We start from the raw sequence: 27,464 nt of genomic DNA, 5'->3' as shown, positions 1-27,464 counted from the left end.
TTATCAGGGCAGAGCTAGCGTATGTGTAAATACATATCAGAATTAGCCATTTCCCTTCAATAAACTACTTCTCTCAGGCTGCCTACGCTCCACTCACCCCAGAGATGACTAACCATGCTTTTACAGGGGTGAAGGCGAAGCCAGAGGTGAAAGTCATACACATATGAACTAGCAAGACTATCACAGGATTGCAACAGGATTGCTCTCTTAGGATAAATTTTCCAGATGGGAGCTGGAATAGCACTCTCTGCTTTGGCTTATGGCCAGAAGATCAGCTGAACTGCAGACACCGCGCTCCCTCCTCTGACTCACCTCACCCCAAGGAAGCCCCCCCCCCCCCATCTGTTTGTACCCTATAGTACAGGTGGGTGAGAGCTGCTGTCATGCACTACCTGTCTGCTCAGGCAGCTTAGAATAGAGAAGAGGTGGGAAATGGTTGATTTTTCCACTAACATACAGATATCAGCTTTCAAGTGACCCCAAAGGAGCTGGACATCAAACCCCAAATAATTCTGGCATCCTTAAGTTTTGTTCAGGCACTTATTTTCATTTCTGTATATTTACATATATTTTCTTGCAAGAAAGCACTGAGTGATTTGATTCCAAAGTCATTAGTACAGCAGAACGAGATGTTGCACTGCTAGAAATTGCAGAACATTATTTTAAAATTGTGATAATTTTGTGATAAAGTTGTGATAAGAAAAAAATACTTGAAAAAGAATTCTGTCACATTGGAGCAAGCACTTTTAGCTCTGCTCTCCTGGCTTATATCATTACAGCTGTCCAATTCAGCTACGTCCTTTCAAATTTTGAGTGCTTTTAAAACATGCGAGTGTGTTGGACTACATGTATACCTACGCAAGTTAGAAATCTAGCCATCATCTAGCAAGAATAAAAGTTATTTCATGGCCATTGTTGCTTTCAGGCTTCATTTAGCTCCTGTGACCCCACAGATGTTAAGTTTGACATTTGTAAAGCAAAAAAAGCCCAGAACAATTTCCAAGCACCTCAGCCAGATTCCACCACATATTCAAAGTGAAGAGTCAGTTGTAAGACACAATTGTTTCTCCAAGGTCACGACTGCTCCACAATAGGCTTTTAATAAATATTTTGCAATTAAAGTAAGTGCATTCTTCCTGTCAAACAGACACCTGTGTTTCATATACCTCTCTAGTAAGTCTTGAGGCCAGCATTTTTTAAAGCTGCTAAAATGCATTTCTGCTGTGCTTTCAGAGTTTGTCCAAGATTCTGACAATCTCAAAAGCATAACCATAAAAACAGATAGACATTTGGTAGATAAGTTCTATTTAAATTATCTTGCTAAAAATCTCATGCCGCCTTTCCAAAGAAATGCTGAACTTAGCACAGCCCACTGCAACAACTTGAAAAATGCTAAGAAATCTATATGCTTATGCCAAATCTTACATTTCCTGCCTTAAGAATGAGTCTTGCTGTGGTATGTGAACACCACTCAAATGTGCAGTTTCCCTAACGGCAGTCTTTTAGGAAGGGAAACACTAATTTTATCTATAGTTCTATAGAGCAACTAAGGCATGAAGATACTTAAGTCTCAAGACAAGTTATGCAGTTATACTATGTTATTTATATATATTAAACTGCAGTTATAAAGTATAACTGCATAACTTTTAGATCCCTGAAGACCCAGACTCCCTCTGCAATGGAAGGGGAGAACTAGGTATCTGGAAGGGGGATTTGCACTAGGCAGCACACAGAGCTGAGAGCGATGAGTCATTAGCAGTCCCACTCAGACTGCAAGGACAGGCTTACTCCCATCCTGCCTTCACAGACCTGCACCCTTACCCTGAGGCTGACACCTAAGAGGTTTCTGCTTAGAAGGGTCAGAATGAGGTGGGGGCATTCCTTTTCATTTATTTATCTATAGGTGCTACTGCTGTACCACCATTCCCTTTCTTCTCTGCCCCTTTCCCTTTCTCCCCCATTCCTCCTTCATACAAGAGTAGTAGGTTGACTACCTACTGAAGAGACCCATGCTCCAAGCCCTGCCCCACAGATACTTAACAATTATATCCAACGATCCCTATGCAAAATAAGCAGGCATTAAAGATGCAAAGAGTCTCCTAATCACTAGGCTAGGAAAAAGAAAACATTAATTATTTTGGACAACTTGTGCAGCATCAGCAAGGGATGAGGCTTTGTCCCCACCCTGAGATCCTCATTAGGATCAAAGCACTGTTCTGGGAGGTGAAAGATGAATGCCCAAATGCCTTCAAACAACTGAGGAATAATAACTCAGATCTCCCACACCTGCAGTGTGTGCCTGAGCCAAGAGGATATCACAAAAGACAAGGAAAGGAATCTCTTGTTAAGGCCATGCTTTGCATAGGAACAGCTGCTGCTTTATTATGAACCTGATCTTCCATTAGCTCTGCACAGAGTGTCTGCTTAATTTGTTCTTAGGGAATATTCCTAGTTTAAGAACCATACAATTAGTTTCCCTTGGCCTTACGCCCATTTTCCCAGTTTTGCATCAATCGCACACTTGTGACAGACTAAGAAAAACACATTAACCAATCACACTACCCATGTACTTCTTTATTTTCCTATTCATTCGCAGCATAATCACATCTGGACACTAAACAGACAAATTCGTATACATACAAAAAACCTAGAAAATATCTAGAGATCTTCACAGGACTTTAAGGATTTTTACAGGAAATGCTATTCTAGCAGTAGAATAGAGTAACTTCTGGGAAGCTTTCTTAGTTTTATTCCTAATAAAATTCTGTAGCACTTTTCAAGTGAGAAATTAATGAACACATACCCCATCCCAAACCAGTCAGGGGAGGACAAAGGAGGGGAATCCAAACTCTTTTTGTAGGAGTAATTACTGCAGGAGACATTCTACCTGTTCTTAGTTACACGTGATTTCTCTACTGCTTCCTGCACCATTCTCTGCACACAGTTTCACAGCACTTTGCAGCTGACGTTTTTGCCCCTCTTTTCCCAGTGTTCCGGGTGAGTCCTCAGAAGTCACAAGATAACATGCTGTACAAAAAACAGCACTAAATGATAGCTCATCTAATAACCCAAAAGTCTTCCCTCTGGATCCTTTGAATCCATACCTTATTTAACAATCCTGGTACGAAGAATCTGTTCCAGCCTTTCTTCCCTCACCTGGCATGTTTCTCCTATTTATACATCAGACCTGTATACACCCCCTGTACACAAACACCCACTTTTTAAAAGCCCTCTCCCAAAGATGTAGCTTTTAACCACATTGCATTGTCACCAACATGCCACACACTTATCTCAGAGACTCGCCGTACATCACTTCTGAGAACTGTTATCTTTTAACATCTCTTACCTGACAGCAAGTCACGAGAACAACTGATAACGGTGGTTCCAGGCTTTATCCAGCTCACAGAAACATCATCAGGTTTTGCACTGCCAAGTACCACCACATCCATGTGATGAAGCTAGGGACAGCCAAAAACACCCCCCAGGAACAAAACAAGCATTTAACGTTAGAAATACATCCTTGAATATATTGAGACTTACACAGCAATAGTCTTTTGAGAGAAGTATTTTTAATAAAAAAAAATAAATCCAAATTGCTGGCTTGATTCTTATCCCATATGAAATTTAAGAACAACAGCCTTTAAAATTAAGTCAGGTAAACAAACTGAAATCAGGCAGGTGTGGTCAGAGTTAGCACCAATAATATTTAACGGGCATTACACACTTTCACAGAAAAAGCCCTATCACTGTCCAAAGTCCTGTCCAACAAGAGACTTAGGAAAGAGAAGGGTTAAAAGACAGTAAATAGGCAATTATAAAGAGTACAGTCAGACCATCAGACAGTAGAAAACCAGACCAGCTGACAAGAATACAAGATGACCTGATCTGCAAATATCAACGTCTTTGAAGAATACCAATTAAAGCATTTTTTTTCCTTCTCAGTTCATGTTTGCTAATCAGTGTCTCTGATTTAGTTCAACCTGGCAGATGTTAGAGCAAAAATGGTTACTATGAAAATTCTTATAGTCAGAGACAGAAGTGTCTCCCTTTCCTCCTTCCTCTCAAACAGGTCCCTGTACCAATTATCGGAATCACCATGAGCTAAGGGACAGCACCAGAAGCAGATGTATAAAGATTCCCCAAAAAAGCAAAGTACAGGCACAGCACTGCCTCAAGCCTGAATGTAAAAATTATTTCAGAGATACAGTGGTTTTGTGAATATTTTGAAAACTGTAAATTAATACAAAGTGTCACAAACTTATCAAGCCTTTCTATGAATTGATTTGGACTGACAAGTGTTCCAGCTTCTTTTTTGGCCGAAAGTGCTCTGACGCAACCTTGCCCAACGCTCCTGCCAAGAAAGAACAGCTAAAATCCTGTCAGTATAGCAGGTTTTTGGCACAGCTGAGCATTCAGGAGGGGAGACGAGCATAACTGTGGCAAAAAAGGCGGAAAGCTAAAAAAGCTCCATCTTTGCCTCAGAGGACGCACCAATGGCCTAACCCTCCTTACAGATCCACACGCAGAAACAAAGCCAAAAGTGTGGGAGAAGATTTACTTGCTTGACAAATGACTAATGCGATGAGCTGATTCAGGCTTCAGCCAGAAGTCCTGCAACACTCCTATGATTGCCTGTGGATGTACAGTCTCAGTCATTCAGCCTTATCCAAACTGCTTACACTTCTGTGTCTGGTGTGAATATCAACTTACACGCCACTCCTAGAAGGCCACATAAATCATAATGCTTGACCAGCATCAGGTCAAATCACACTGAGGAATCTGCAAGCAAAGTTGGGTAAAAAGATGCTGCAATGACTTGTGTACCAAGAATACTATGCTGAAGACACACTTTCCTCTGCAAAAGGAGGCAGTCTCTACTGTAACAGTCAACATCATCAGCACAGAGAAAAACAGTGATTATTCTTGGTTACATGAACCCAGCCTATTTTTTTTTAAGAAAAAAATGAATCATACTCCAGCAATTATAATTCATATACTGAAAGTCAGGTATGTCTTCCCATGCAAAGCCTCTGGGATAAGGACTAAGAGCTTTGCACGCCACATAGCATCATGAAACTATGAACCAGCTGAGAGCTGTCTGCAACGAGTAATAATTTTGACAAATATTCAGCCAACATACTTATGACAGAATTGATCCAACATAACTATAATACCAGAAAACAACTGACCTGACCAAATACTCATCTCTATGACTACCAATCATAATGTTCAAAAACATTCTCAACAGCTGAACACAATCATTTTTGTACCCAACATTAACACTAGTTTCAATGGCTAACAACACACATACCCGTAAATGTATCGGAAAATCAGCTGAACTTTTCATCTCATTGCCCTGCCCCACCTCCTCCATGAAAAAAGTTGTGTTGCATGGCAGCGAACAGTTGACCTACAGGTTGAAGACACAGTGATCTCAGATCCTTCACCACTATGATTTCTTTTTCCTTATTTCACAAAGAAAGTAAATGTAAAGAAGAAAAAAAAAAGGCCCAGATACAATTGTAACTGTCACAACATAAGCAAGTATTTTATGTGCAACTGTCGCAAAAAATTCTGGAGAGTCAATAAAGAATATATCAAAAACACTTTGTAGAATTTATTTTCCCCTGTGAGTATTTTAAAAAAAATTATATCCAGAAACTTGCTTGACTGGGAGAATGCATCCACTGAAAGCAAAACAGTTTACAGTTTTGGGTGCCCTTGGAAGATTTACGTGACCTCCATCAGGGCATTTTGGTTTCACTTGCAAGAAGTCACGCCCATGCCTCCCCTGCTTTTTTTCCTCTCTTGCCATAACCTACTCTTCTGACTGCCTGCAAATCACTAAAGCAAGCAGCAAGCCTTGGGAGGCATGTGCAGGCTTATCTCCTACATCAGAATCAAATCATAGATGTTAGAGATGGAAAAGACCTGTGAAATCGTCACATCCAACCTCACTAGCAAATGCACCACACAGTCCCTGGACAGAGGACGGATCTGCCAGGAACCAGATGCTACAGGCAGCCATAGCCAGCAGGGCAAGGAGCTGCCATGAGGGGGACCGTGCAGCCGCAGGGCAACCAACTGCTCCCTGGGCAGCAAGGCTGCATCCCACCAGACAGGCTAGAGGGAGGAATGACAAGCATCATGCCAAACCATCTTTAATGTACTAGGCAATAGGCTGAAGACAAAGTAAACTAATACTCCATTCAGTATTCTGCCTTCTCACCAGTAAATATTTTTTCAGTTGGGAAGAGCTGTACCAATAAATAATCTGAAAATTTAGCTCATAACAAAATATGACTCTCCCCACCAACATTTAAGCAGAAGCAGATCAAGCACCACCACCCATTCCCAAGACAGAGCTCCAAATGTTAAAACAACAATACAGACTTCCCAGCCAAGTACTTGATGGTAATTGTACAAAGTAGCTGTATATTCCAGACAACTGAAAACCCACTTTGCCATGAAGCCTGCATAAAATTTTTATCTCCCCATAGTTAAAACTGACTGCTGAAAAGCCATTTTAAAATACATGATCAAAGAAAAAAATAGTTGCAATTAATATTTGAAATGTTAAAGCCCTCTGTTTCCTGGATATTAAGTTAGGTCAGCTAAAATTTAAGAGATGGGATGAGGAATAGGAATCTGACACAAGTTTTTTCACAACTCTCCTAATGAAAAAAATCGTTTTACACATCAGTTTACAGATCACGTTCTATGTCACTCACAGCAATTCTAATTACTTTCTGAAATCTTGAAATTTTTTTATGTCAATGACTAGAGTCAAGCACTTTTACCACCCAGGCACATTCTCTTTACGTGGTTTCTTTCAGCTCCATCTCTACCTCAGGAAGTTTAAGGTTTGCAAATCGTTGGCAGCCCAGTGGGACAACTATGCACGGTCTGCTCCAGTCCCTCCCAAATGGCCACAGTCCTCAGGGATAAGCCGCAGCGAGCAGCCACCAGCTCCCATCTTCTTGCCCACACACCAACAGCCCCTTCCCTACCACATCAGCCTGAATCCATTTGCCCTGTACAGTGCATGGGAAAATTAGGTCCACATCTCTGCTGTGAGCTCAAGCCAACCACTACGACGCATGTTTTAGCGACTCTTCCTCTAGCTCACAAACAGGGAGCTAAATTTCAAATTGCCAGGAACAGAGACAATCACATAAAATGTTGAAGCAGAAGTACTTTGTCTACAGCATTGTCTTTAGAAACTCTCACACAATCTCCCTCTCCTTTCCTCTTATGTGATCCATATACCTGGTCTCATGTTCTTTTATGCTTACGAAACCAATTTTTTTAAAATTATTATTATTTTTGCCAGTGCCAAGACTCTTGGTCTTATCAGGACAGCAAAAACAGAACAGTAAATGACTAAGGGACATCTGACAGTCTGAAACTGAAGTGTTGGCTCTAAGGAAAAGCAGACTGTGGCCAAAAGAGGTTCTTATCCAACCTGAAAAGGGACCTCCCATTCATACACTCCAGCTGAACCACTCTCCTACTTCTCAACCAGGGTTTTACAAAGAAATTAATTCCTAATTATACCTAGAGAGACCAATTTTCAGGTTCTTTTACAAAAATATTATAGGATAGCAGCTCTCTTAAAACAGGCATGATGTGGTTCACATGCAGACTACATTTAAGATGATATGCTGAAATCGTGATTGACTGAATTTACATAGCTGAAATTAAATTCCATTTTCTCATAGGTACTAACCATTATCCATGTTTTGGCAAGAAAATAATCTGTATTTTTTAATTTGAATCTATTTGATAACTTCCTTTCAAACTACAAGGCCTAATTCTAACATAATAAAGGATTAAGCACATCAGTTCCCATCCTTTACCTGTAACGCTGAACTGACTTTTGGGTAGTCCCATTTTTAAATGACAAGAAGTCAGATGTTCCCGAAAGTATGTCACTAGGTCATTCTTCAGGCACTCTGCAATGATTATGCTTTGAAAGTGTTATCTACACAAAGCTTAACAGAATGATAGCATCTTACCTATTTCCATCAAAATGCTCAAGTCTTTATCTCTTTCTTCATTATTTATTTTACTTCCAACATATCAATGCAAAAAGAACTGCATTTCTTCACGGCAACTATGCACAGCTGTCCCAGAACCTTCTGAAATATACTGCTTTCTTTCACTTGTAATTTTCTTTGAAAACCCAAGAAGCTCAGGGGTGTTGAAGGATGCGGCTCAGCTGTGCCATGATGATTATTTTTAATAACTGAAGTCAAGCAAACCCAAAATGAAACAAAAAGAAACACTAATAATCTGTTAACTTCAACAAAATATGAAGTGGGGAGGGAAAAGAACATGCAGAGTGTGTCCATTACTCATGCAGATCAAAGCAAGGGAATTAAAATGTACTATTATTTATTTTCTCCCCCTTTCCTGCCATAGGACAGAAAAGACTTGCTTTAAAGGAACACGCTAAGTCAGATGGTATTATGCTGTTTAGTCAGCAGAGCTACCTCTACATTGTTAGACTTTTCCTAAGGTGGACTAAAACATACCTTCCTCTTGATCATTTTCAAAATATTTTTGCAAAAGTGCGTGAGTAAAAGAAGCAATAACAAGCCCATAGCAATACAAAAACTGATCCAAAGAAACCTACAACCTTAGTGTTCTGCATCTCATTTAAATTAAAAGAATTTCTAAAGAAAACACTTCTTGTTATGCTGTCCTTTAAAAAGAAGAACAAATCAGCAGAGCTAGTCAAAGGTAAATGTAGGACCCGCTTAAGGAAGGCACTACATCATTAAGTCTGGGATTAATGCTTCGGTGTAAATGGGCCTGGCCAATGGATTAAGCCAAATAAGGTACACGTACATGTAAGATCAGTTTTCCCTTTCCTGGTATATATTGCAAAACAAATGCATCCCAGTGAAAAGTTCATACTCTTTGTAAGTTCATCTCTTGCTTTGTAATTGAAATTGCTATGCTACCACAGGTTATACTTCCAAACAGCAGCACACAGACTGCTACTGTAGAGGTATCACATTCAGAGGAAGGAGAAAAAGTGTACAGCCATGTATAATATTAGTGCATTGTGCAGTAAAAAAACCCCATTAATTAATTCTTTCAAGTCTTGGAAAAACCTTGACATCAACTAAGACATTTCCTTACATGTAATTCAAATTAAAAAAAAAAAAAGAGAAGAAACTTTGTGAGCCTTTAAATTGTTCCTAATCAGCATTTTGAACGAGCACAAGAAAATAAATTCATATCATCAGCTATAATCATGTTATCTAACAACGTTTTACTTCAAATACAAGACAGCATTGCCTTGTTGTCCCATAGGAAATCTGTGCTCAGTTTCTGACACTCCAGTTTCTGGGAATATGAAACAGGATAGTTTTTTCTGCATGCATTAGATTTTATCTAAGAGCTAGTGTTAACTGTAACAGAGTTACATCCAGCCAGGTTCAGCAGTGCTCTGAGGGTTACTGGTGACACGCTGCTCCAGGCTTACAGATGAGGAAGAGGAAGGCAGGTTTCCCCCAGGCTCAGCTGATTAGTCCTGCAGGCAAAGCAGAAACTCCTGTAGTGCCAGAAGTTAAAATGAACTTGGGAAGACTGACGTGCAAAGCCTCAAACTGCCTCCTGCTTCGGCCTCCTATTCTGTTTCCCATCAGTGACCTGCTGCAAGAGGTAAGCTATGGGGATTGCCAAAAAGCAAAGCACGATTATGGGAAAGCATCTGGATGCAAGGAAACAGATCTCTCTCCAGCATATCGACAGCACTGCATAAGCAGCTCTGGTCTGGTCCAAGTGTTTTGCTGTGAACCAGTGGAAGCACCTCTGGCCACTGTGCCACCCACTCCCACCCAGTCCAAAGCAGTCCTCTAGCACAACCCCAAGCAATGAGAAATATAATTAATAGTAGTCATGTCTCGTTCTTTAAGTTCACTGTGCTCCCATCTCCAAGAGAGGCACGTGTTTCCTAAGGGCTGTCAGTCACTTAAAGCACAGAGCTGGGACAAGCCTGACAGAAACATCCACAGCTGTGAAAACACAGGTTTGCCAGAGAAATTTCTAACTATGACAGCTGCTCAGGCTTATTTCCTCCTCCTGCCCGTCCCTTCAAAACCGAGGCTGGCCACCATCCATTTGCATTGCCTGCCACCTTGTGGCATCTGCTCCCAACTGTAACACAAGAGCTGTCCCTTGCCCCTTGCCCCTCCGGCAACCTGCGAACAGCCCCTAGGGTGCGTGCACTTCTTCCGCAGCTGATTCTGAACCCCTCTGCACGTGCCCAGAGGACCACACATTCCCTGTTGTATTATTCTTATGAAATCTGGGACTAAGGAACAAACTGGGAAGTCAGACAGGAAACCATACCAGCTTCTAAGCTGTTGCTCTGCAAAAAGCAACCGCAAAGACCGTGTAAATTAAATCCTTTGGATTAAGGCTCCTGAATTTCACTGAATCCTTTTACAGGTCTCGTCAGAGATAAAGATAGTGATCCTCCTTGTCCCAAAAGAGGCAGCATTTGTGAGACACAAATTCAATCAAAGTAATTGCATACAGATGACTGTATCACAGGACGAGGCATCTCTCTCTTGCACCAAAGGAAAGAAAAAGGGAGACCTAACACATTTGTTTTAAACCGCACTCCTGAATTCCTTCTCACACAGCTACCAGTGTAAAATAATGAAGTTATAGCAGCCGCTGCTACATATGTAATATTCTGGTAGAGGCCTCCGCTTGCCACAGCAGGATTTCTGAGCAAGCAGGAAGGAGAAAAGACCCTAACCCACGATGGCTACCAGCGAGCTCCAGCACCCCATCGCCACCTGTGACTGCAACAAGAAGTCTCCCTCTCAGGATCGTCAGGGAAGGGGAGCAGTGGCACGCGGTCAGCCGGGACGGATGCCCGGATGGTAGGGATGCAGGACAACCCCCGGGCACCGGGCAGACAGAGGAGCACTCACCTTGCTCTGCAGCTGAGGGGCTTCCCACTGGCAGCTCACGGTCACGGCTCCCTCCCTCTGCAGCATGCACTGCAAGGCGGCACCCACCGCCCCGCCGGCTCCCACCAGCAGCACTGTCTTTCCACCTGCGCAACACAAGGCGAGTTGTTCAGCTGCAAAGGCAGCAGCATCAGGCTCCGCCAGGCCACAGAGCTGGAGCATCGATGTGAACTCCCCCTCTTCACCATGCCACCCACCACCGAAGCCCTCCAAAAGAGGCAGCAAAGTGGCTGAGGACAGGACAGGGCTGTGTGCCTGCACAGCCACAGCAGCTGTGGCATTACAGACAAGCCTTTTGGAGCAGCCCATACAGTATCACAAACCACAGGCTTTAAGTTGTTTCCTGGCGATTCTCTAGTTCTAGTAAGCAAATAAGGTAATTTATTTGCACAAAACCTTTCATTCACATTTCTAACTTAATATTTGCCCTCCTGTTTTCAGTTCTGTTACAGAAATCCTTGTTTCAACAGTTACGAATCGCTGTAAGAGAGACTATTTCTGAAACGCTGCCTTAATAGTGTCTTCACACACTGTAAAGCCACCTGTTTAAACCTGCCATTTCAATGTCAGCATTTACACAATACAACCCACACCAAAAGATTTGCCCAGAAGCTACTTACAGGCAGACCTGGATTTCTCCAGCTGATCACACTAATCAAAACCGTCACGTGAAAACCCAGCGTGATGTTTGTATTTTTGGTTTTGAAGACTCCAATGTCTCAGGTGTCTACAGTGACATTAGATCTGCTTGAGACAGGAATTACCTGCCATCTTTTCAAAATCTGTAAGACCGAGACCCCTTTCTGCAACTCTTACATTCAGGCCTCAGTGAGGTTTCTCACTAGCAGAAGGCATATATTTGTCAGGTGGGAAAACAACACAAACCAGAAAACACAACAAGATGAAATTATATTTGTTGCCCAGTCAGGACTAAAACTGAGAAAACGAGTTAGGCTAAAATTAATGTAATAATTATGATAGAAGTTCTCACCTAAATCTTCAAGAAGCTCCATCACAGCGCACGCTATAGGAGGAACTAGACAGTCATAGCCATCACCACATACCAAGCGTCCCAGGCTTACAGTGGATAATCTGCAGTGGAAAAATATGGCAATTTAAAAAGAAAAAAGGAAAAAAAGAGAAGAGTTTGTGTAACATAAATCTTCAGTAACACTTGTAACACGGCTAACAGCTAATCCCCAGAGCAAACACATCTCATAAAAGTAAATCCTTTGATAGTCATGTACTGTGGCTAATTTGTACCATCCCACATCCTAGTTAGACAAACACCGAGCCTCAAGAGAGGCCAGGAAAGGGATCTCTGAGTTAGAACAAGTAACACGAGCCCACGATACACAGGCAGCACGATGATACTCATCATGGTGGGCCAGCCACGGCACATTGGGCCTGAACACCTCAGTGTCTGGCTGCAGTGGAACCAGACCAGCGCTGCCAGAGCCAAGCTGAGCCAGAGCCCATACATTCTTCTGGGCTCAGGCTGGCTTGCTGGTGGAGCTCAGGTGTTTCCACGCTGCACTGCACTCTCTCCCATACACAAGGATGCTCTGAATTTTCCATTCTCTGTCAATCTCCAGTACACCTAATAATGGAAAGGTAACTAATTTGCAGTATTTTCCCATATTTTTCCTGACATTAAAAAAAAAAAAAAAGGAAAGAAAGGAAAGCAAAAAAAAAAAGGGTAACAGTCTACAGTTGGGTGCAGGAAGGCTGCAAGAGCAGCAAAATGGTAACCCAGACACCTAAACCATGCCAGTGGTCTCTCCAGAGTGCAGCGCAACTCCAGACTGATTGGAAAGGTGAGCTAATGGGTCCAAACTATTGCAGCCTGCCCTCCCACTGCAAGAGAGCGCTGTAGGGAAGTTAAACCTTCTTTGCAACTTTTTCATCAATCCTTCTTGAGAAAATTCAGGGGTTTGTGTTCAGTACTTTGAGACTACTGTATTACTGAAGTACTGAAAAAACTTAAGTATCATCAGTAAATCAGAACTTTGGTTTTGATTTCTTTAAAAAGACCGTGTCCTGAATATACATTATATAAAGATTAAAAAGATAATGACCAAAATGTCTTAAGCAAGAGACTTCCCATTGATTCAGCAGCATCTTTATCACCGCTCAATAGCACAGCTAGACACATCGAATGAGGAATCCATTATTGAAAAGCACAGGGAAAAATTGATTTTACAAAGCCATCAGCCTTGTGTCTGCTCATATTATTTCTCAGTGCTTCACTTACCCGTCCACATCCTTCTCTGGTTTCACAGCATTTAATACCTTACTGCTATACAAGCTTTCTGGGAGGTCAAGGGCAAGGCCCTGGACATTGGGATCCTCATTAAGTCTCAAGATTTCATTGACAATCTAGGAAGTTAATAAAAAGCATTAAAGATCAGAACAACAGACAACAGAAGAATCTAATTAGAAGGGGATAATACCTATACTTTAGAACAACCTTACGGCCACCTTTGCTTTGCTCACATATAACGGCAACTTCTAAATGAAAAAGCAGTAAATATTTCCTTGGCTCACCAAACTAAGCCACCCTGACTCTATTCTAAACATTTTGCAAATACAACACGTATTGCATGAAATTACACTGCCAAAAGCATTCTGTCTTTCACTTCCAAATCTCAGCAAAAGCTTGACGCTGTAATGGCTTCAAAAGATGCTTTCCAAAATAAGAAACTTTGGTTTAAATATAGTTCAAAACAGGACTAGACCGTGATCCACACAGAACACGGACAAGAAGTTGTAACACTGGAAAAATGAATTATACAAGAGAAAATTAATTTTATTAAACCAGCATATATTGTTACCACTATTCTTTCTCAAAACACCCTGATCCTAGGAGCTGACAGTCATCTTGTGAAGAATTATTATTTTGAAAAGGCACTGCACAGAAGTTTATGAATTTCAAGTACTGAACCAGATGTAAATTCAAATGTTTTATAATTAGTCATATTTGACATCCAAGACTGTACTACCTACTCTTGATTGCTTCATCTCTAAAGTGCAACACTGATCCATAGTGATATATGCTATTCTGCTGTGACCATGAAGAATGCCATGGAATAACACATGCTGATGTTTTCTCATGTGAAAAATGTCATGTGAGCATGTCTTTCCATCATATAAACAAAACCAGCATGCCGTCACCACAAAGGTATATAATTTAATTGGATTAACATCCAACTGAAAACCAATATAAGGGTTTTTTTCCCTTAGCTTGTACCATGCCTTCCTAAAACGCTTTTCATGTAAGCTATCCAATAGAATTGTGAACTCTATTGCCCAAACACCTGACATGCAATCAACATTAAGCTAGGGGAATTTGGTAGGGGTTAGTTTGCAACTCTGAACCAAGAGAACACGCTACTTTCATGTTGACAAAGGTTATACAAGCATGTTACTGGTATAGAAAAGCCCCTTTAGTTTGCTGACTTCTGAGACAGAAACAGGCATATATATTAAGACCCTGTACCATTTGACAGCAATAGGGCTGTATACATTCTAACAGAAAGTATGGATGAGTGTATACACCAGAATACGGATGTGAAAACATCCATATTTTGCTTTAAAAATCCTGAGATGCTACAAAATGTTGGGGGCCTACACAGCAATTAAAGGAAACATAGTTAATAAATAGCTTGAATCTAATGAACTTTGAACTATATTCCTGCTTCCTGGAAAAATAATTCAGTTTTCTGTTTCCATTGCATTTTGATTTAACTCAGCTTTCCGTCACCACAGCATTTAAAATACTTGTAACTCATGCAGGGTAAAGCAATCTTGCATTAACTTGCCTTTACTGCACACAGGCAGTTATGGCAGAACAAAAAGTGCACAGCACTGCAATCCCTCCCACCTTCCCAAACCAGGGAATGCAAGCTAGCACGTGCATTTTAGCAGACAAAAGAAAACTTTGTCATAATAAGCAGGAGAGTAAGCAAGCTGTTACGAACTTTTTTGAAAGTAACTTTCTTCAAATAACAAAGCCACCCTGCTTTTCTCTTTACATACAGAGCTCAACTACTTCCTAAGATATTACTTCAAAGTAACAGCAATTACTGCTATAATACTCACTGTATTTTACCTATTTCCTACTGTGTTACTTAGCAGATAAAACACAATTACCAAGAGGAGAGCGTATTTGACCTTCATTTCTAAAGCACACCCTTCTTAAAGGGATAGCAAATATTCATCAGCCACAAAACTGGACTCCTACAATTCTTCACAATAAGTTCCTCTCAATTAATCTGGAAGCTGTTCCTGAGGTTACACTGCAAGCCAGTAACAGTTTAAAAACAAAGTGTACCAAATACAAGACAGTACACAAAACCCACAAGCTTGCAGGATTAGCGAGCTTGCCAAGCACAAGGAGGCCAGCTAGGGACAGTGGCATCTTTTACTACACATTCCTTTGCTGTTTTTAATTTCAGATGCCTCGAGACCATGTGTATTAATATGGTTCGCTATATTTAAAACATAGTTGATACTAGTGCTGTGCCTTTGACAAGGTAAGAATTCAGCCTTCTAGTGATTTGGGGCAGATGATTTTTTTTAATACATACTTTAAGCATTACAAGATCAGTAAACAGGCAAACAAATTCAACCTCCTCCCCCTCTACATCAATTAATTTTTAATATCCCTGAATAACTTGGGCAAGAACCAAGTACAGTAACAAAAGCGACTGCGTGAGATAGGATACCCGTGCTGGTGCAAGGGGATGCTGCAGTTAAATACCAGACACGAAAACAAAACATTATTCTGCTGATTTTGCCTCAGCTTGCTAGGGGACAGCAGACAAGCCCATTAATTCCTTTTTTTCCCCACACTTGCCAAGATGGGGATAACGCTTACTACTTGAACTAAAGCAGCCCTAACCTTGAGCTAACTGAGGTCAGTCAAAGTGATAATGAATGCCAGTAATAAATGTAAGTTTATGATGAAAGCAAAAAGGGAAGAGTCCTTCAGGTACTGCAGTTACCTCATCCTTGCTGCTGTCTTCAGGGAGACAGATGTGAATAACACGTAGACCAACCTGCCAAAAGAAAATAGCTGTAATTACCACAGGCAAGTAGCTCGTGATTAAGAACAAGTATATTGGCTAAAACTCACCTCTTTGGCAAAGTTCTTGTTTACTTCTTGAATTGAATGATCATCATGTGCCTTGGGGAACAAAACAGAAACTAAGTTCTAAAATAATAAATTTACCTTTAAAAATACGAGTACACCAATGCATAGTTCTACACAAGAAACGCAGTGATGCTGCTTGTGTCTAGCAGTACTCAAAGAAATAAAAGCCCAGCAATTCTAAGAAAGAAGCAGAAGGCCACCCAGTGTGCTTATTTTGGCTTGATCACTTTAGGTGTGCGTAGATATCAGTCTGGCTTTTATAGACGAGAGTGGCCATTTCCTTAGCCTAGATTTACCATTTAAGAAAGGTACCAGTCTGTATCTGAAGACATTGTTCTCCATCCAGCCATGTAATAAGGAGGAAATAGGCAACAGCAATACCAGTGTTTCCTGCAGTGTCCTCACATCACCTAGCAACACTGGTTTGCCTTACCACCAAAAATGAAGCAATTCATTAACATCACACATTACAGTGAGTTATGTCAACACAGAAGCAAGAGAATTTATCAGCTCCTCCCAACCTAGGACAGAAACATATCCTGGGCAGATTTACCCAGGGGGGTCACCCTACCCAGGAACCCTTCTCCCCGAGTTCTCTACACCTATATGCACCGTATATATATTACGATATTTAATCATAATAATTACAATTGAGTTTTACTCTTCAAGTTACTCTTGAATCTCAGTAGACTCTTCATATATTCACCTATATTGTAACAATGAAACTGAGAATTCAATATCCAGAACTCTAGAAACCCCCTACCAACAGAGCAGTGAGGGTTCCACCCTCAGAAATGTTAGTGGCTTCATAACAAAATGAATAAAACACTTCTCACAGCTATATGATTATACATAAAAACTGTCTTCCAATCCAAACATGACTGAAATAAATAATTTTTAAAAGGTTTGTTACAATTCCATGAACACATTCTACATGGCTTTTTCTATAAGACTCAATGCCATGTGACTTCCCATCAGGGTGGAGCCCCTCACTTCATCATTAGCTGCCAGTGCTGGCTTCGACTGTCAGTATCATCACCCAAAACCGATTTTCATTCAAGCCCGTAACAATTTACCAACATGCTAATCCCAAAGTGTTCAAGACTGCTGACAATGAAAAAAGAGCATTTAAAAGGGCAGGCTTTGCAGAGAGAGGCAGTGCGAGAGAGGATGAGGACTTGCCCTCCATCCCCTGGCTCCCTCCCTCAACCCAGCACCACCCACATCCCTGGCACTGCACTACCAGTCTCCCACTCCCCAAATCTGGCAGCTGGGGGCAAGGGGCAGCACAGAGGCTGCTGCATCGAGAACCTCTGTGGAGCTCACGCTGCGACGAGGGAAGAAGAGATGGGACTAAGGACAGCTCAGCAGCTGCTCCTCTATGCCAGTAAATGTGGAACCGTACCCCCACACTGATGTGTAACCACCAGGACTGCCCGAGCGGTTTAATTGGGATGGAGCCACCAGCAGTACCACACTGTCCCCTGTAATGTCCCCGCTCCTGCAGCACTGACCGGTGAACGCTCACCTCACGTGGGTGAGCATCACAACCTGCTGAGCGGCACAGGCGAGGCCAGAGCTCAGGACACGGGCTGGCAGAGTGCAGTGGCAGCGCAGGGGGTGCAGGAGAGCTGGCGGTGCTCCGCTGAGCTTTGCAAGGCAGCAGCTCCACGAAAAGCAGGATCCTGCCGCTATGTATTAGTTTTCAGCTTCAACGAAATTAAGAAGCTGCCCCCAATCATTTTTTGCTGTCACACAGTTCCAGCCGAGTTCAAAATGGATAATAACAACGCGGGTATCAATTTCAGTATCGATCCAGGTTCAGATGGCTCAAGAGGAAAAGAAAGCATCTCAAACCATTCCAGAGCAGGCTCATGCTGCAACTCCTCGTTCCCAGTACTGCTGCAGAGGTGGTGCCACGTTATGCCAACCACTGTTACCCACAAGCAACTGGCAAAGGTGACCGTGTCGCTGCCCTCCCTCTGCTCTCCTGAGTGCAATGCAGCACACGGAGAGCAGCATGGAGCTTAAGTCTCTGTCCACGTACAACAGTGCACCACAAGAGCAGCTGGTGTCTAAAACACGTCTTCTTTGTGCCAATAAATAAACATTTAAAATGAGTTCTGCTTCAGTCCTTACAACCAGACTAGAGCTAGGGTGACTGAGAGCTGGAGGACATAATTTGGGTGAATTTCATTCAGAAGGATCTAGGCCACATGCAGCCACCTCATGATGCAAACCAAGTGGGGTAAACGAGAAGAAGAGGGACGTTCATTTAAAGCACAACCACGACCAAAACCAAAACACTGATGCAGATGCATCTCAAGTGATATGAAAAGTGAGCAGGAACCTCCCCCTCCTCACACAGCGCTCTCTCCCATCCCAACCACATCCCTTCCCTTGTGCCAGCACACACCACTCATGTGGCCACACAGGAAACCAGATTCAAGGAATAATGTAGCTGAAAGGAAGCCTCCCCTGCCTGCTCCAGTCCAGGGTGGATCACTGCCCCGAATCTAGCAGTGCAACTGGATGAAGACAAGACAGGAGTGAGAAACAAATCACTGAGAAGATGGGTCACTGCTTTTCTAGCAGTTCTCAAACTTACAATCTTACAGGGCTATTTGAAAACATTAACTGCAGTTACGTAGGGAGGGTGAGAGATGGGAGAGCTTGTTCAGCCAGACTCACTAGAACACCTACCAAAATAAAATTGCTGCTGCGTTTCTTAGATTCACTATTACTACTTACAAGATATTTATAGTTCGGTTTTAAAATTAAAGCCTACTGGCTCAGAGATTCAGCGTGCGCCCACACAAAACCAACACCACCATCCCAGGAAACAGGACTGAAGCATTTTTGCCCGCACGGCTCTAGGTCCCGCTCTGAATGACAAACACCCATAGCTTCTTGGCCTTGAAACTTTAAGAAATCTGAAGAGAAACATCTCTCAGATTTGCAGGGATAGCCGTCCTCATCTGTGAGTTTGACTGCCTGTCTCAAAGGTGGCAGCGCCAGTGGGATGGAAAGAAAAGCTGTCCGTGGTGTTAGTAATACAACAGCTCTCGATTACTATGAGATTGCTTCACCTTAGAAAGCGCTGCTGCTTCTGAAGGACGCTGTCATTTTACAGAGAGCATGTATTTCACACAGGCCCTTTTGAGCTGACTGGGGCTTTTCAGTGTGATTTTCCTCTCCAGACAGCCGTAATGCAGTCATAAGCTACAGCTGTCTAAAGGCAACAAGGCTGGCAGGAAGCAGCAGGGTCTTCAGTTAACCCTGGCAATGGTATTTTAGGGGTGGGAGGCAAGGGAGGCCCACGTTTTCAAGCAAGTAAACATTTTTTTCAGGGCTGCAACAAAAGCTTCAAGCTAAATAAAGGTTAAGAACCAGGGCTTTGACTTTAGTTACATCAATCAACTTAGATGACCTGTGAGAAAAAGCAATCTGTGCTTACAATGGGGAAGATGTTAGCAAAAGGAGGAAGGGATAAAATCATTCCCTTCCTTTGCAAACCTTTCCCACAGCCTGAAGTTTGCTGTGGCTGTTTCAGGCCTGGAGAAGGACTATCTACAGTCTGGTGAAATTATCTCCTCCCATCCGCTTTGCTTGAATAAAAATTACTTTCTGCATCATGCGCTTCTGAAATTTCAGACAAGCAACGGTACTGAAGGGGATCTCTCGCAGCCAGCGACATGCAGACGTACTTTACCTGGATAATTGCAAGTGTTGGCTCAAGCTGCGGGTTTCCTCTCTTAAGAGAGGCCAAGGATTTCTTTGCATTCTCAGTGATTTTGCTGCAACACAATAACAACGAGCAAATCTTTAGCAAAATAAACCTTCCTCACATCAGTCAGCAGAAACTTACCTTAGTCAGCCATATGGAAGAAACGCTTACACACATAAGCTTTTAATCACCAAAATCCCAGAAGGCTGTTAACTGTGAAGGCTGGCGCTCAGCAGGCAGGTACAGAAAACCTTAGCAGACCAAACCACCTTCGGTTTACAGCTACGTACTTCAGTGCTCCAGCATGCCCAAAACTTTATAGCTGGCCTGTGCTACTTCATGAGACGGCTCGTCCAGCCTCACCACGGGAAGCAGCAGGGAACCACCACCCCGAGCCCTCAGCTCGGGTGGGTCCTTCGTTCCCACACGCCAGAGCCGGGCAGTGACAGCAGCAGAGGCCATTACACCTGGGGTTTAACCAGCCCCAAGAGCTGCCAGCCGGCCACTTCCATGGATGCTATTCAAACCCGCGGGCAGCAGGGAGACAGAGGGGCTTTGTTTGCCACGCTGCTTCTTGGAAAAACTGGTGGCAGCCAGGCTCTGGGAACGCTTACTGGAAAAATTTGCAGGGTTAAGTGGCTGCTGGCTCTCCTCCGTTACCTTCTAAATATGCAGATGCTACTTACCCAGCAGGGAAGGAGGAGAGCCCCTGGAAGATGTCTGTCTGTCCATCCCCACAGCAGGCAGGGCACGACACGGACGGACGGACACGGCCACAGCCCAGAGCAGTGTTTTGCCACCTCATGCGCTCCCCCCTACAGCAGCCAATGACCCGTTCAGGACAATGGGTGGCAGACAAACCCTCCCAGCCGAGGTGGAACGGACGGGAGGGGGGGTGGGGGTGGTGGCCGATGGACCATGCGGTTTTCCCACGGACCATACGGTTTCCAGGCACACTTCCATGCGCAGCCTCACCTGAACGCCCGCCACGTTACGCCTGCCCTGTTCACCCTCGGAACGCCGGGACACAAAGCCAAGGCAAAAAACCCCCAAACAACCCACCCCCACGCATCAAAAAAAAATCCCCCACCCCGAGCCCCCTTTACCCCCTCCCCCCGCCCACCCCGTTGCATCAGCCACCGCCGCCCCCCCAGCGCGCCTCTTACCGCACCGCCGCGGCGCCCCGCGCCTGCCGCCCGCACAGCCCGCGCCTCGGCGGCAGCACCGGGGACACGCAACGCCGCTGCGCCGCGATCCTCATCCCTGCGGCGGCCACCGGCACCGGCCACCGGGGGCGGGGAGCGGGGCGAAGGGGCGGCCGGTACTTTAGCACCGCCCGCCCCTTCGCCCCGCTCCCCGCCCCAGGGCTCAGCCCCTTTCGCTTGCCTCCCCTCCCCCCCCCCCCAATGAACACCCAAAGCTTTTGCATACTCAACGTTTATTAAAAATAGTATGAAATGGTCCCTGGGAGAAGTTACACGCTAGTAAAGTCCCTTTTTCTGTTCGTTCCCCCCGCAAACCCGCACCGATTGCGTGAGATGCAAGTTAACCAACACTTCCCGCCCCCCTCCCTCCCCAAGCCGTTTAAACAAATCTAGACGTGCGCGGGTAAAGCACAGATTTCACTTCTATTCGTATTTACAGTACTTTACAAGCTATATTAAATAAATACGGGCTCTGCTACACCTCGGCATCTTAAATATGTACAACATTATTTCTCCGTCGGATTATACTAGAGAGATGCGGGTCCCATCGCAGTGGATGTGCTGACTGTAACAAGTATCCCTGTGGTACAAGCTAGTAAGTACCATGACCAACCAGCCCTCAAAATCACAACTCCTAGCCACTGCGAGATAACGTGCGGTAAATAATTTAATCCGTTCTAACAAATTCAAGTCCTTAAATCTCAGTCCTAGAAGTAATTAGCTGTACACTGATAACTTCAGGTTCTCCTCACGGTGACCAGTGTAGTGAGTAGTCGGCCGTTTTGGAAGTACAGTGCTCTGTAGCGGAGGGGAGTGGTATGTGGTTAGTAAAAACAGTATTTCAATGAAACTCCTTTATGTATTGATATGTTTAACTTTGTACTGGCTTTATCCACATGATCTGGAGAATTTAAGCACCAAGAACAAACAACAGTCACACAAGATGGTCAGTGTAGACTTATTTAGGCTTTCCTTTAGGTACAATGTTTTCAAGTAACAGAATCCAAAGCTGTGCAATGAAGATGACAAAGGGGAGTAAATGTGCATTGTATTGGAAATCCTGTTCTTGTTCTAAATGGCAGCATTTATTCTATACATTATTTGCAAAAAAATGGAATGTATACTCATTTTTTAAGCTACTTTTATTGTCCATAAACTGGATTAGTCACCCCTGGCTGGTTTTGAGAATATGTATTTTACCTCTCTGCCAGGAAAGGTCATTTCCTACTCCGGGAGATGTGGTCCCTAGGGAAGGCAGCTTGTCACTCAACTGGCAGCATCGCTGAACTACCCTATGGGCCAAATATGCCCCATGATTAATATTTCACCCAAGCATCTGGCCAAGCCTCATTGTCTCTCAGGGTTACTGACTTTGGGACTCTAACAAATGCCCCACAGGTCACTGTGTATAAAATACAGCTACTTCACAAACACACAGAGCAGCTTTCAACTGCTGGGCTCTGAGCTACAAAATACTCAAATTTTGCCTGTGTGTTGCAACCATCAACATCACTGGAAGTACCAAACCCAGCCCAGCCATCTTCACAAGCAGCGGAGCTCCTCTTCTACTGCCCGGAACATCCTCCAGGCAAGGACTACATCACATTGCAGGTTCACATAAAAAGCCGTTACTGCTCATCCTCTGCCAACTATGCAGTTCCAGAATGTAGAAGAGGCTTCAGACACAGAGCCATCAGTCTGGCATCCCTCACGAGCACTAGGACTAGATTTTGTTTAAAACGTAAGAAGCCTGTTCTAAAGTAACGTAGCATTGGTCCCCTGCACTTGGTATCTGTCTGATGAAGAGTAACGTGCAATAAATATGTGCAATTGCACTGCTCAGAAATCTGCAGTGTCACAGAAGTAGCTGCTCAGCTAAATGCTCCCATATGTAACCAGAGTAATCACATCGGTATTTTGGATGCAGAATACTGGTTACCAGCTCAAAAGTCCAAATACTAAGGATCCCACACGCTAAAAGGGTTTAAGAATTAAATGGCATCACACCTGGTTCAACGGTAAGAATCAAAGGGTATCACACCTAACAAGGGAAGAGATGGGAAGGCTAAATAGGAGATGAGAAGCCCACCTGCACTAAGGAGCAAGACACCAGACAGTACACATGTGGCCTTTTTCACTTCCAGGATTCTAAACCTTTTTAAAAATGATACATTTCACTTCTATTTACAGTATTACTCTGATACAATGCCTGACTGTGTAATATTACGGAAATACATGATGCCAGTACTGATTGTCGTAGTATATACTCTGTCATGATAAGGCAGTACAGCTAGAAATTACTGAAAGCATCAAGCAAAGCTACTTGAACTGAGACACTGAAACTTTTCCCTTAAAGACTGGACAATATTCTGCTGATTAGGAGATGGTACTCTCCATAGGTAGTCGTTCAGTTTATCCGAATCACCATATGCAGTCAGATACGGGGTAAGCGCGTGTTTGCCGCTGGCAGACTTTGCAGGAGTACAAGAGATAGTTTTGCCACAGAGCGTTTCCGAAGGAGCAGCATCTGCATTACGCAGTTTAGGATCAGATTTCCTTGGTTGGTTCTGAGAAGTCTCCAGGTCAGATCCCTCATCTTCAGACTTTATTTCAACATAGTCATCATCATCCCCTTCTTCTTCAGTATCTTTGAAATTTGAAAAGTAGTTCTGAGTGGCCATCTGTGCTGTCAGAGGGGAGGTCCTGTTCACTCTCAGGACCTTTTGAGAATCCTGCAGAATCATATCGGGACAGTTTTCAGGGATCTGCTTTCTCATATCAGGCCCCGTACATCCTGAAGCAATACCTGGCATTTGATGGCTGTTGAATCGGAAGTTCCTGTTTGAATGGAGCTTTTTCTTGTCCATTTCATTAGGATATACAATTGATTCTCCAGACCTGTTGACCACAATTGAGGACGATGACTGTGACCTGCTGTAAGCCTGTGGTTTTACATTGCTTACTCTTCTCCCAAGTGAGTTATAGACATGATCTTGATGTAAATTTTCTTTGTTCGGCTGGCTTATGATGGCGCTCCACCTCTGTGCTGGGACATGCAAACAGTTAGCAACCTGAAGGGAAGGCACCGAGCCAGCTGACGGCAACTGCTTTGAACTGCTTTTTGTACCAGATTCTGCATAAGAGCTCTTGGACTTCGGGTCTTGGGATTCAGGCCATGGAGAGAAGTCGGCCAGCTCTCCGTTACTGTATGTAGAATGCAAAAGCCAGTCTTCTGCTCTTGAGCATTCACTGGCAGCCTGGGAACGGGGAGGAGACGCAGCCATAGGTGTGGAAAACCTCCCGGCTGATGGCTCCTGAGGAGTGGCCCAGGCTTCCTTTTGGACCTTAGGTGAACTTTCTCTAAAGACGATTTGGTCGTAAAGCTGGGAATATTCAGCTATTCTGGCACCTAGAAAGGAGAGAGAATTAATTTAACAGAGGCAAGCAATCAATTCGAATGAGTCGTGTGAAGATAAAAATATCAAAACACTCTGTATTGGTCTAGAAAAAAGTTTACAGCTGTGTCAGTATCTTCAGCCTCAAAAAAGTTAACATGAAACAATGGCGGCTGGAAAAGCCGTGCATTATATTGTGTTTCAGCACACTGTATCGAAAAAAAGAAGCATAAAGTATCTTGTGACAGTGAACAGTCATGCAGGACACAATGTATCACACTGTTCCAACAATATGCTGCTTTTTTCATGTTAAAATGGAAAAGAACATTCTGAAAATGTCCCGGTAAATAAGATATTTAGGGACTTCTATAAATATCACAAGAAGGCAAGAATGATACTCTAGTGCGTGGAGTCCGCTGGCTCCATGTCTCCAATTTGTTTCAATTGACCATGGACAAAAATTGTTCCAAAGCTTCCCATATCCATGACATTGCAAATTCATTAGCTAGTGCAAGGACACCAGCTCTTTCTCCTCTGACACCCTTCCCTGTGCTTTTAGGTGTGATGGGGATGGTACCTGAGCAAATGTACATGACCGATTAGGAGGTGAACCTACCTGAAAATATACCTTTTCAGTCAAACTCTGAAGATCACATTATTAAAGGAAATAATTGCTTTTCTGTAAAAAGGCCAATAGTGCTTCCGGCATGATTTCTATTTCGAGCCTCAGCTGAACTGATCTTTCCTTGACACCGCCCCATAATTTCTTCCCAATTTTATCAAGTAATGACAAGAATTGAGATATAAAGGACGTGTTAGAAGCAGTCACAGAAAACTCACTGCAGTGGCAACAGAGAAGATATAAATGCCGATACTCCTAACAGGGTGAGAAAAATTCACAATCTTCCAGTTCAGTATACAAATTTCAATGAAAATTACTAAAGAAATATCTTTATAGAAATATTTTGAACATACCAATAGCAGGACCCCCTTGTTTCTTCTCCTCCAGAATAGCAGCAAGATCTTTGTGCTTCAGTTTCTGTTGTCTGCTGGCCGGCTGCTCCTGCTCTGGACTTTTAACTTTCAAAAGCTGGTTGGCCTTCTTAATTTTTTGACTGTACTGCCTTGCCATCATAAAAACTCTGTTCTTTGTTTTATCCGCAGCAGCCAAGTCATTTTCCATGCCCTCTGCATGCACACTGGACAGAACGCTTTTGGCAGATTCGTATGGGCTATCTACAAAAGGTATCTCACTGGAGAAGGAAGATCTATTCAGACTCATAAAAGAGTTTTCCTTGCATGGTGTAGAATCTTCAAGCCTGAGATTAGCCTCACTTATGGTGGCAGCCCTGGGCTTCACAGTTTTAGGGAAAATAGGAGTTTCTGGCAGAGAGAGAGTAGACAGCGAGTACTCTACATCTTTACTTAGTTCAGGTGTACTACCAGCATGCAGCCTTTCCTGCATATCATCTTTACAAACAGGAAAGGCTGCAAGGAGGCGGTCTCTTGTCTTTTCCTCATTCTTCTTGATGTAGTTCTCCAGGTCATTCCAAATCTCATCTACTTCCTCCGAGAGTTTATCTGCTGCAGACTTATGGGACAGTGAGTCTGAGTTGGAGGAGCTATCTACCAAGCTCAAATAGTCATTGTCGACAGGAACACGATGATAAGGACTTTCATCTTCACTGAACGGGAGACTCTCTTCAGAAACAAACTGCCGTAGATTGTCAGAATATGCAAAGTCTTTTTCCAGGCCCAGAAAACTCCCCCTTTTAGAGCATTTTAAGGGGTCACATTTAAAATTCAATAGTGGTGTTTCTGGAAGCACTATGGTGTCATAGATGTTGTCTTCAACAATCCTGAGCTCATCCAAACTTGAAGTAGGTGCTTCCCTACTGAGTAGTATCTCATCCCTACTGGCACGAATGGAGGCCCTGTTTTGATTTGCTGTCGTCTTTCTGGAGGGTGAATCTAAGCTGCTTTTGTTTTCAGCTTCATAGAGAGAGTCTCTGGCAGATCTCTGGGGACCACGGTCTGTCATCTCCTCCCTTCTTGTCAGACCCATCAGCTTCAAGTCTTCATAGCTTATATTATCATAAACATGTTCAATATCATCGATGGTCAGCTCCTCTGAAGATTCGGGATATGCATTAATACCGCTCACCTCTGCTCTCTTCACCTCCCTTCGGGAACTGCGCTCCCCTATTTTATACCTTGCGCTGGCTGGACACGTGTTACTTTCACCAGCGCTACTGGCCCGCCTAACAATTTTGTGACGAGTGGGGCTGGAATTCTCGTTTTGATGCACTACCCCTAAGTGCCAGCTGCACGGACGCCCAGAAGAACCCCTCCTTTCTCCACCAACAGCTGAACTAGCATTGGATGCAGATACTGATGGTACAAACATCTGATAATCGTCTTCATCATCTTCATTCTCATAAGGTGGGCGCCGGCTGGGAAACAATGCCTGTCTGATCTGATGGTCAGTCCAGATGTTTCTGACAGAGGTACTTCCTCCCAGGATACTCATGATTAGCGAGTTGCTCTGGGGTGTGCTGAATTGTCTAGGCATCTGTGGCTGTCTAGCTGCACAGGGAAATGGAAGATTCTGGGTTGTCTCTTCATCTGAAGGGTCCTTGGAGCTCTGTGGAGATTTGAAATAAGCAGGTAACATTAGCCTATCCCCTGCAGTAGTACAGCGATCCCCTCCATTCACAGAACTGCTATAGCACCAGTATGTCCCACAGCACTGAGTCAGGTGGAGATGGGCAGGGTGAGCAGGCTCCTCGCTAGAGAGCCAGGGAGCCAAGGTGACAATGCCAGACTACTTTGCCTCCTAATCCTTACCATGGCTCAGAGTTCACTGTTGGCATTTAATAATGTCTTACTTCAAATAAAAGACACTGGCTTATGTTAATGCATGAGTAATTAAAGGCAAATTCGTTTGGCAGGAGCTAGGTTAAACCTTTTGTGCTAACTCTGCAG

The 27,464-nt window shown here is 43.4% G+C and overlaps 2 protein-coding genes across 11 annotated transcripts in view; both read right to left on the bottom strand.

Moving 5' to 3' along the window:
• Positions 1-21,178, bottom strand: part of MTHFD1L (methylenetetrahydrofolate dehydrogenase (NADP+ dependent) 1 like) — a 157,118-nt gene extending 135,940 nt beyond the window's left edge. For all 8 annotated transcript variants that reach the window (XM_040598296.1, XM_040598299.1, XM_040598304.1 and 5 more), the window contains exons 1-8: positions 21,046-21,178; positions 19,865-19,949; positions 16,135-16,185; positions 16,004-16,057; positions 13,252-13,376; positions 11,989-12,089; positions 10,959-11,083; positions 3,347-3,458 (exon numbers count right to left, since the gene is read on the bottom strand). In XM_040598296.1, coding sequence (XP_040454230.1) covers positions 3,347-3,458; positions 10,959-11,083; positions 11,989-12,089; positions 13,252-13,376; positions 16,004-16,057; positions 16,135-16,185; positions 19,865-19,949; positions 21,046-21,140 — 748 coding nt within the window. In that variant the 5' untranslated portion in view covers positions 21,141-21,178. The remainder of the gene's footprint in view (positions 1-3,346; positions 3,459-10,958; positions 11,084-11,988; positions 12,090-13,251; positions 13,377-16,003; positions 16,058-16,134; positions 16,186-19,864; positions 19,950-21,045) is intronic.
• Positions 21,179-21,325: 147 nt separating this feature from the next.
• Positions 21,326-27,464, bottom strand: part of PLEKHG1 (pleckstrin homology and RhoGEF domain containing G1) — a 136,330-nt gene continuing 130,191 nt past the window's right edge. For all 3 annotated transcript variants that reach the window (XM_040598324.1, XM_040598322.1, XM_040598323.1), the window contains 2 exons: positions 25,455-27,123; positions 21,326-24,493 (listed from right to left, as the gene is read on the bottom strand). In XM_040598324.1, coding sequence (XP_040454258.1) covers positions 23,394-24,493; positions 25,455-27,123 — 2,769 coding nt within the window. In that variant the 3' untranslated portion in view covers positions 21,326-23,393. The remainder of the gene's footprint in view (positions 24,494-25,454; positions 27,124-27,464) is intronic.

Source organism: Falco naumanni, chromosome 6 (genome assembly GCF_017639655.2).
Source record: "Falco naumanni isolate bFalNau1 chromosome 6, bFalNau1.pat, whole genome shotgun sequence".
Taxonomy (NCBI): domain Eukaryota; kingdom Metazoa; phylum Chordata; class Aves; order Falconiformes; family Falconidae; genus Falco; species Falco naumanni.
This window is presented reverse-complemented; position numbering and strand designations above follow the sequence as displayed.